Below are 11,625 nucleotides of genomic sequence, written 5' to 3' on the forward strand. Positions count from 1 at the left end.
TTTGCCCCGCCCATGCTATCAACTTTTCGTAATATTCTGTCTAGTATGAAACTAAAAAATGGATGTTATGGCATGATAAGTTGTTTAGAAAAAAACATATGAGGAATTGGGGATATATATAACAATTTCAATGTGATTTGCGTAAGCAAATGTTATTACTTAAAGGGTTAAAGATTAAAAAGCTTGTCTATATGTTTTTATTTGAAACTTTAAGCATTGAAATTGTTTTGGATTAGTGGTTAAACTCCCACGTTTCATTTCAAGGATCGTGAGTTTGAATCCTAGTAACTACATTGCTAATATTTTTGATTGAAATTATAAGCATGTGTATTAGAATCTTGAGAAGAGTGTCACGTGCCACCACTCCTTTGATAGGATTACTTTTTAATATATATGTATAGATGTATAGATATAGAGTGAGACTAATGGTGCATGTCTTGTTAAAGCTTGAGTCAAATACGGATAATTACAACCTGCTAAACTAGTTGTTCTTGCTCGGAATTATACCAACTATGTATACAACTATAATCTATATATTTTAGGTATGGAATTATTTTGAATTTTAGTGTTACAGTGAAATACTTAGTTTTTTTTTTTAACAGTGAAAGTTATCTAAGCTTATTGAAACTTATTCACCTTATTGTTAGATAAATTGAAAGTCAACCCCAAAGTGTCATATCCTAATGTTTATATATGCGCAACCATGTGCTTTAGATGCAATATTTTTTTTTTACCCTTTTCTTATCCCAATTGGGTTACAATTGATTTTTTTTTAATTGAACTACCCTTTTCAAAAGATTATAAGAATTTCATAGTTTCATAATAAGTACTCGCTCATTCTACTGTCTACATCATGATCTGCACAAAGCCTATGATATGTAGAATTGATTGGGAATTCGTAGAAAAGGTGATACTAGAAATTGTCTTTGGATTCACTTAGCAACGCAACAATGTATCTCTACAATGACTTATTATATTCTGGTTAATAGAGAACCATCAGGTAAAATAACTCTAAAGGCTGGCTTGAGACAAGGAGATTCCCCCTCTCCTATTTTTGGAATTTCTTTCCATGAATCTTTTGCACAAACAACCGGATAGGACTCTCAAGGGACTGAGAATCGCAAGACAAGCTCCAAGTATCAGTCACCTCTTCTTCGCAAATGATGTTCAATTCTTACTTAAAGGTTCTATATGGACAATAGAGTATATGTTAGGTCCTAAAGGAAGCTCTCACCCAGTCACCTTCGTATCATGTGAAATGGGTGAACACTGATACAGTCTTTAGCATGAACACTCTCCGTAAATTCATCAAATCCTAATGAGAAAAAGGTTGGGAGTTGGGAGTAAAGAGAATTTAGCTACATATCTCGAGTGTCTAATGAAAAGTTGATGGCAAAATTCTTTACATTTACTAAGATAGTCCCTCCGTTTTCTAAAGATTTTCCCTCTTCCCGTTTAAGTGTGTTTCCAAAAGATCTTCCCTCTTTTATTTTATTCCTTATTTGGAATTTTTTCCCTTTTTACTCTCTCATGTCCCTATCATATGGTCTACCATTACATTATTAATTCAATTTTACTCACTTTCTCTCTCCTACTTTAACCGCTTTTTATTTGTTTATTTATCTTAACCCCCTCTTCTATCCTACTTTATCTACCCCCACACCCTATACAAATGGATCCTCCATGCCGTCTCCTTGGTATCTGTAGGAACGGTAACAAGAAAGATCTTTAGGAAACGGAGGGAGTATAACTCAAAATAAACTGAGGCAAGGTGACCCCTTGTCACCATATTTTTTTTGGGAAATTTCCTTAGGTACCCCTGAGGTTTGACGTAATTCTCAAATTACCCCTCACATTTATGGAATTTCTCACATACCCCTGAGGTTTGTGTTAGGGTATAAAATACCCTTGCTAATGACGACAGGATAATGCCGTTAATTTTTTTCCTCTCCCCTCTCTGTTTTCATCTTTCCTCCCATCTTCTTTACCACTCATCTAATACTTCACCATCAAACTGTAATCAAACTATAGTTTTTTAAGTGCTACAACAAGCTTATTTCTAAACCTTCAAAACTTCAAAGACAAAAAAAATCATCTAATGCTCCAAAACCCAAAATCATCCAACAACAACTAAATCAAACAACTTTCATATTAGAATTCCCAATATTTAGTTGGCAGAAAATTTCACGCCAGAACATTATAAAATGAAATAAATAACAAAATATGAAAAAAGAAAAAAAAACCCAAAAATGCAGCAATGTCAGCTTTTTATCTTTTCTGAAAGCAAATAGTGATCTTTTACCAGAAACCCAAATAAAAAAATCATTACTCCATTGGAGCTTCAAATTTGACCCACCTTACTAAATTTATGCTATGAGAACTTCATATTTTGAAATTGAAGTAGATTTTTTATGACCCAGTTCGCTTATTAGATAGAAAATTCTTTTTCTGCTACTCTTTAGCAAGAATGCAAAATTATAATGATATCAAATTGAAATAGGAAGATACCTGCGAATATGACTAAGCGATTAATTAGTAGCATCAGTGGAAATTGAAGTAGAATTTTCAGGTCCCAGTTAGCTTATAAGATAGAAAATTCTTCTTTTGCTACTCTTTAACAAGAATGCAAAATTGTAATAATCACATTGAAATAGGAAGATGTATGCAAATATGACTAAGAAATTAATTGGTAGAATCGGTGGAAACAGAAAGAAAGTGGTTGGAGATGACGAGATAAGCAGCGAAAGAGAAAGGGGAGGTGGTGTGGTTGATACTGCGACTTGGCGGCACTGTGGCAGTGCAAGTGGTGTTCGTCGGTGGGGTGACAGTCAAGTGGTGGTGCAAGTGGTGAATGAGGTTGTTTTGGATACGAAAAACATAGAGGCAGAATGGTGGGAGGAGAGAGAAAAGTCTAAGAAAATTGGGGAAAGCTTGGAGGATGGTGGGAGGATGGTGGAAGGAGAAAGAAAGCTTGGAGGTTCATCAACGGAGGATGGTGGAAGGAAAGAGAGAAAACTGAAGAGAGAGAGAGATGGTATTTTGAGCACAAACACAAACCTCGGGGTATCTGAGGAATTCCCTATATGTGAGGGGTAATTTGGAAATTACACCAAACCTCAAGGGTAACTGAGGAAATTTCTCTATTTTTTTATTCTATGCATGGAAGTCCTCTCTAGAAAAATGCTACAACAACAAGAACATGGTCTAATCAGAGGGCTTAAATTGAATCACAAAGCACCAGAGATCTCGCACCTCTTCTTTGCAGATGACGCAATTTTCTTTGTCAAATGCACAATGGACAACTTTGGAAACCTGAAAAAGTCCTTGGAAAATTTTTGGTACACTTTCAGGAGAAATGATAAATACGCAGAAATCATATACAATCTCAGTAAAAATACCCCAAGGAAATCCATCAGATTACTGAATAAGGGATTCAAAGTTGACAACAAGGAAAATCTAGGGAAATACTTAGGGTGCCCAATGGATGTAACAGGACATACTCTAAGTACTTTCCAAGACCTCCGAGAGAAGATAGTGACGACAATTTCTCCATGGCAATTCTCTTTTTTAAACCAAACAGGTAAATTGCTACTCATCAATAGTATCCTCATTGCATATAGATCTGTTCACGAGCGGGACGACCCGCTAAGTCCGCTAGACTGGCTCGTTAAAGTTGCGAGCTTGGACAATAATTTTTGAAAATATAATTGTAAATGGGCGGGCCAAGTCCAACCCGCTAATATTAATGGGCGGATATGGACAACCTCAAACATATAGCGGGCTAGCCTACCCGGCCCGTTTATCATAATATCTATTTTCTATGAAATTTAATTTTCTAATCTTACTAATTTAGTGTTCATTTATCTTTTGTAATATATAATTTATTTGCACTAATATAGCTTTGGTAACACATAATTATCTTTATTCTTCCTTTTACAACATAATTTGTCACCCTCTAACATTTTTTTTACAAAAATTTTGAACTTTCTCTTTATCTTACATTGTGATTATCAACTTTTTTTTTCTATTTTAACAAAAATTCTGTTTTAATCTATATATATTAAAGTAAATTAGCTAGACTTATTTGGAAAAAAATAAAGGTATTAATAGGCCCGTGGGAAATCCCACCCGTTGGACAATTAGTTAAGCCCGCATAAAAGGGCTTGGACTATGCATATTAGGCATGTTGGACAAAAATTTAAGGTTAGACCTGATACACAACCCGTCCAAACTCGCAAATGATCACCTCTAATTGCATACGCTTCTCACATTATGGCTACTTACATGATCCCGAAAAAGATTCTCAACAAAGCTTCCTTTGCCATATTAAAATTTTGGTGGGGGTGCAAACCCCGAGAAAAGGCCTATGTAATGGAGGAAAGTGATCCTACTTGAAACATACAAATACAATGGTGGCCTAGGGTTGAGGAACCTGTTAGCTCTCAACAAAGCAACACTATTCAAACAAGCTTGGCAAATTCAAAACAACTAAGCACTTCTTGTAAGCCAAGTCTTTCGTGCAAAATACTTAAAATCTTGGTTTGCGAAAAGCATGAAAGGGGGAAATACCTCGAAACAATACGTGGGATAGCAGAAGTATTATGAAAAGCGTGGGGGAAATAGCTAAGGGAATAATGAAAAGAATAGGTAATGGGAAGACAACCACTATCCTAGCTAGATGCGATTTGGGCAGGTGGAAGAACAATTAATGCAGTTCAAGGATGGTGACAACAATACGCAAGATCCGAGACGAGTATGGGTTAGTGACTTACTAACGGAAAATACTTCTTGGAATGAGACTTTGTTACTATAATGGTTTAATTTGATACTGAAGATATTAAGACCATTAAAACAATGCGCATTCCTTCCACCAAAATCGGAGACGATTATAATTGGGAAAATTTTTCACATGGGAATTATTCTATTAAATCGGGATATTGGTGGATTTCTTGCCCTAACAATGCAAATAATGATTCTTCAAAATTATGGAGCCAAAACTTCTGGCTAAAATGGAAGATTTTTCACTGGAAGCTGGCTAATGGTGCTCTAGCCAGCAGAGTAAACCTTAAGAAAAGAAAAATCCCAAATGAGAGTCCTTGCCCACTTTGTGAGAATAATTCTATTCAAAATTATGAAATTTAGGTTAAAATTTGGAAAAGCTCAAATCTTGGCATTAGCTCTGATCAACCGGGAAACATCTCAATTACTACTTGGTCAAGAAATTGGTTGTGGTACTTCATGCAAGAAGATGGACAACAAGAGATAGGGATATTATGGAGCATATGGCTACTAAGAAACAAGATCATTTTCAACCCAAGCTCATAATGCAACCAAATGAAGTTTACAACATCTTCAATCAATGGAAAAAGAGATGGTGGCGGTACACGAACAAGCCAAAAGTTGAAGTCACTCTATCTAGTAATTAAGACTACCACTGAGTAAATTAAGTTTTTTTTCTTTGTATTTGGTACTTCCATATTTCTCAATGGATAAATACATAGGGGCGGATCTAGGGGGTGGCCTACCCGGGCCAAGGCCCACCCCATGATCCGTAAAATGTACTACTATTAAGTTTCGAATTTGTAACATTTATGAAAACAATTGTGTTGAGGTAGATGGTAGAAGCGCTAGGATAACTTTACTGATGTCCCGTGTTCGATTTCGGTTAAGTAATATCTTGGTCTTTTACTTTCCTTTTTTGTCGTGATGTTGATTTATGATTTCCTTTTGGGTTTTCAATTTACTCTTTCATTCATTATCACTCTATGAAACACTTGCTTCTATAATAATATTTTCAATCAACATCAAATACACAACGCCATCTTTTACATCTATATTACTAATAATTTTGTGGTGTTTTATATCACGGTATTTTAAAAAATAATTTTCGAATTCTTTAATTTCTATATATTACAATATTATTCATCATATACATTCTTTATGGGCTTATATATTTTTACGTCATTATGGTCTAACGGAAAAGTTCAAGTCATAGAATAATAATACTCTATATTTTCCTTAATACTACTTTTAAAGAATTCTTTTTCATCTGTCTTATAATACTACTTATACGGTTTATAATGATTCCTCTATTATGTCGATACATCTATTTTCCACTACTAAAATGTTATAATCATTACTTTATTATTTAAATAAGTGTACCCTTCTATTTTCTACGATATCTACTTATTCAATTAAAATATAACTATCTCCAATTACATCTACCTTTAAAAAGGGTGAATTATCTTTATGTTAAAATATATGCGTATTTAAGTTATAAGTGATCCATATAATTTTTTTTATAAAAATAATGCAATTAGGTCGGCCCACCTAATGTAAAAATCCTGAATCCGCCACTGTAAATACACACAAGAAAGGATCCAAAAAACTAAAGAACATTAAAGATGACATTAATACATACTAAATAGTCTGAATTACAATTTCAATCACAAGAAATAGTGTTCATTTAATCATTCCTACCTCGAAACTAAATATTAAAACAACCCGCAAATTAAAGACATAAATAAGTAATAAATTTGCCGAAATTACAACAATAATTCAGAGCTTTTTTTGGGTTAATTATAAGAAAATATAGCTCTTGGAAAACTCCATTTTTTTTTTGCATGGAGTACGTACGTTAAAAAGAAGAACTACTAGATCATAGTAGAGACGGATAGAATTACAGTCACAAAAACTGCAATAAAGCTGCTTAATACACCATTTCCATTCATATTTATACTGTTTCCTGCTCCATTGGTTGGTGAAGAGGATGAAGATGATGTTGATGTCGTTGGTGTTGATGATGTCCCATTTTTCATGAATATGGAAGCTGCCGGAGAGGTTGGAGAAATTCCGAGAAGCCCTAAGCATTCACCCAAAAATATATTGGTTAATTCATAATAATGATACTTCATTAGATAAATTTTATGAATGTATATGAAATAATGGCTACAAGTTACCCACCCCACCTATATACATTGTAATAATGAATTTGTAACTTAAAATGTGTTATTTTTAACTATTGAACCTATTGTTTATTTTTTGGATTAGGAAAGATAACTGGTACAAAAACCAACCCTTACTATGCTATTAGCTTGTAGGGCACACCAAATCAGAAGTTGGATATAAGGCTAATAAACAGTCCAGAAGTAATGCCACAACATATTGTTCGGATGAGGATTTGGACCCTGAGAAATGCTCTGGAATCCGAGGTAGTGGTATTCCACTGAGCTACACCTCTCCTTCTTGAACCTATTGTTCATTAACTTATCTTAATTTATTGTTATTGTCAATGATGAACTTAACATATAAGCCACCAAGTTAACTATTTCGAACTTAAAAACTTTGTGGATGTCATCTATGATAGAGTATAAATCTATTCCTGGGGCCTCAACTATCAGCTTAAGCTTTTGGTTGAGTTGGTCTTTTGACATGGTATCAGAGCTCTGATACCATGTCAAAGGACCAACTCAACCAAAAGCTTAAGCTGATGGTTGAGGCCCCAGGAATAGATTTATACTCTATCACGCCCCCTCACGCAAGAGCCCTTTGGGCTTGAAGTGTGGATGCAGCACAAGTCTCCCTCATACCTGGCGCTAAATATTCCACTGAGAAAGGAGGGGTGGATGAGATTCGAACCCGTGACCTTTTTGTCACGCTGGCTCTTGATACCATGTCAAAGGACCAACTCAACCAAAAGCTTAAGCTGATGGTTGAGGCCCCAGGAATAGATTTATACTCTATCAATCTAGATTAGTTGGTAAAATCTTGTGGGGGTGGTACCTGAAACATAATTTCGAAACCTTCTACTTCTATGTGCTTAGTCGCTCATTTCCACCAAAAAAGTTTTGAATTTTAAAACTCTGAATTTTATTTATGAAGTAAGTGAGTATAATCTTGTGGGGGTTACCTGAAACCTAGATCAAAAACCCTTATACATCATTGCGCATAGTCGCTCATTTACACCAAAAAAGTTTTTAATTTTAAAAAACTCTAACGTTAAATATGAATTTATTTATGAAGTAAGTGAGTATAAGATGGGGATTTAACAAGCTTAATTTTAATAAATCGTTGTCATATTTATTTGGTTTAATTTTCAACTTTGATATATATATTTTTCCTTCATAGTAGACTTTAACATACATAAAATTAGAATAGTATCAATTCAACCTTGATTCAGATTTCAAACTCGCTATCTAGATAGATATAGCTGGCGCCTGGCAGAAACTTGAAGGCATGCAAGCAAATCGATCGGTTTGAAATGTCCAATGCAATAAATAGAGATCGGTATGAATTGGTTAGGCTTCAACTAACTTCATTCAAGATGGCCGAAGCATTTATTTGAAGGTCAATTATTTTAAGTAGTTGAGACAGTTTTGTGATAAAAGATTCCATGTTCGTTTGTCTATATATGATATCATTTGAAGGCCATTTTTCTTTTTCTAACTTAATGATGCTATAAGTGTTCATATGGTCTCTACAAGAAACTACTTGGAGTATAGTATAGTTAGAACTTAGAAAGTAATCTAGTGCAAGATTTTATATGGTAGTGAGAAAGCATTTATTTGAAACTCGTAAGGAATAAAAAAATGGTCTCACATGTCTCCTACAACTTTTGTAAATTTATTGAACAACTTTTTATTGTATCTCTCTACATATATTTAAGAATAAAAAAACTTTTGAAAAACGACTAACGCATGTTAGTATCAAAGTTTTGTAGTGTTATGCTTTATTCAATTATTTCTCTGGACATAAAACACTTATTTTATGATTCAACCAATTTTTATTTATTTAATCTCTTACCTCTCTATTTAGATCCACTATCTTATTTCACATATATGTACTTTTTAATTAAAAAATAATATTAATGTATAATTATGTGTTTCTTATCTGTCACATCTATTTTTTTCATTAAAGTAACGACAACTTATCTCCTAATATTATATACTCTCATAAGTGTTTAATTCAACAACTTTAGACAAATCATGATTTGAAAAGATCTACGCCTTACAAACTTTTTGTTACTTAAGGTAAGGAGTCTAAGGATACCTCTATTTAGATATTATATTGTCGTACGTATCGATAGGGAAACTATATCTTGCTTGCTACTTTTTTCTAAAAAGTCTATACTTAATTAAAAATTATTAAAAGAATTGGTCTAATTTTAATATAAAAGTAGACTAATAACTAAATGGATTAATTTAGTCACCGAAAAAAATTAACCTAATTACTAATTCTCTTTTTAATATTGAGATTATCATTGCCTAATTTTAATTTAAACGTAGGGGGTCTCTTATAAGACAAACTCATACTTAATTATTTGCACACCCCTCCAAAATTTTAAACTAATTATTATAGTTAATTTCGGGTCTATATTCAACTAAATAATTATTTTATTTAAAAAAATGGATAATAAACTAATCAATTATTCACACCCCTCCAAATTTTAAAACATTTTTCACTTAGAAAGAAATATATAAAAGATAAAAAATCCTTACAAGAGATATAGATATTAAATGAATCAATAATTGGTCTTTTATAACCCAACCTAATCTAGATTTTTTTTTTGTCAAACTAGCTCTTTAACCTTTTGTCTTTAACTTTAAGTAAACATTTTGAATAGTTATTTCACTATCTAACTTTACCTATTTACATAATTTGTAATGTTTTTATCTAACTAATTAATGATCCAACCATCAAATGTCTTTTACAAGGATTTACTTAAATATATAAACCCTAACCAATCACACTACATTAATGATCAAAATTAGTACTCCTATACCATCATTATCCTTATATTACCATGCATAATCCCCCAAATAACTACTCTAGAAGCATACATAATAATTTAGCAAGATAATATCTATTATCTAGCTTAGTCGGTAAACTCTCATGTGGTGGTACTCGAGATTTGGGGTAAAATCTCGTCTACATTACTGCGCTTATTAGTTATTAGTCCCTCAGCTCATTTACACCAAAACAATTAAATAGCACAAAACGATATATATATAGAGAGAGAGTAAGAGATGACTAACTAGGGCAATCGGTAGCACTAGCATTATTAATGTGACAAGAACTAGGAAGTTGCAAGAGTTTAGCTTCTTGAATTCCAAGGCTCTTAATTTGCTCACTTCCATTATGAGCTTGCCCTATGAAGAAGCACAAGCACACTGGCTGCTTCTCCTTCATGCTAGTCACAGAAGTGCAACACTCTTTCGTCGGCGTCGGTACGTCTCCTTTGGCAAAGTTTAGGCAGCTTATCAATTGTTGCACCGCCGTGCTACATTGTTGTGTCAACGTAGTAGCCTCCGAAGATTTTATGGTCATAAAACCATAAATCAATAGTGTTACCATCATCAAGCTTAACTTTAACTTGTTCATGTTCATCATTTTTTGATAATATGTATGTATGGTGTGAAATTCTCTCTTTTGGTCTTTGTTTTTTTTTCTTAGTTGGTGACGTACGTTAAGAAGTGAAGAGAGAAATGAAGGTTGAGGGTTGTGGTGTAAAGAGTGTGAATTGAAGGAGTGTATATTTTTTGGCTTCTTTTATGGTTGTATGTAGTTATATGTGGAGGAACTAGGAAGTGTTATTTATTGTTTTTTGTGGGATGATAGTGTGATAGATACTCCCTTCGTTTTTTTTTATTTGTAATATTTTTTATTTTAGGAAGTTATATATTAATTATAATATTAATATTTTTAACTGTATGTTATTTTTTTCTCTTTTAGAATATAAGGGTGCTTTTTTTTATCTTTTTTTTATAGGTCTCCTCTCATATTCTTAATTCATATTAATTATAATGTTGCAATAATTAACAAAATGAAATTATTACTCATTCACCAAGAGTGAACAAAATAATATACTGACACCTTCACATTTGTTTTTATCAGTCCTTTTTCGAAACTAATTGCATTACTTAAGCAATCAAAGATAGACATATATTTTTTGATAATTTAACTCATTTCATTAATACTCATAAAAGAGTTCAAGGCATACATTGAAATACCAAACTACACCACCTTGAGCGATAAAACGAACACCATAAGCACCAGAACAACTACTCCAAAACAACGAGAAACCACTAGACCAAGCTAGAGTATCAACAACTTTCAAATTGATAAACCTAGAAACAACACCTAAACTTACCAACTGAAAAAACCAAACTAAGGCAACAAGATCAAAACAAAGTAACAAAGAAACTCATGAACTCCTTAAAGATAGACATATATAGGGCCCCTTTTTTAAACTTACTAGACTTAATGTTTGTTCGGCGCAAGCTTTCTTAAACACTAATTACACAAAAATAGGATGTTTGATTAGGTAATGATATGGGTAGATTTTAGTGATAAAAGTAGTATCTTACTATTGTTTGTATAGTAGTGTTTAGTGGTATATAAATTTATATTAAATAAAGCTTTGTTTAAATTGTTGATTAGTTATCTCTAAACAGTTACTCTGACAATTTCTTTTATTCAATATCAAAATTTTGTAATGCTACTTTGAAAGCTAACTGCTACACACCAACCACTAACAACTGTGAGCACAACTAACAACCACTCTCAGCACTAAAATTACCATCACAGCTACCATTTCCAAAAATACCCCAAGTTATTAGCTCTTAT

At 32.9% G+C, this 11,625-nt stretch overlaps 1 protein-coding gene across 1 annotated transcript; it reads right to left on the minus strand.

The window, feature by feature from the left end:
* Positions 1-6,389: 6,389 nt before the first annotated feature.
* LOC104897556 (non-specific lipid transfer protein GPI-anchored 1) lies at positions 6,390-10,738 on the minus strand. The gene is made up of 2 exons (XM_010684455.4): positions 10,035-10,738; positions 6,390-6,862 (listed from the first exon to the last, which is right to left on the minus strand). The coding sequence occupies exons 1-2, from the start codon at positions 10,387-10,389 to the stop codon at positions 6,654-6,656; spliced, it is 564 nt and encodes a 187-aa protein (XP_010682757.1). The 5' UTR covers positions 10,390-10,738; the 3' UTR covers positions 6,390-6,653.
* Between the last annotated feature and the right edge of the window lie 887 nt (positions 10,739-11,625).

The sequence above is a fragment of the Beta vulgaris genome, chromosome 6 (genome assembly GCF_026745355.1).
Source record: "Beta vulgaris subsp. vulgaris cultivar EL10 chromosome 6, EL10.2, whole genome shotgun sequence".
Taxonomy (NCBI): domain Eukaryota; kingdom Viridiplantae; phylum Streptophyta; class Magnoliopsida; order Caryophyllales; family Amaranthaceae; genus Beta; species Beta vulgaris.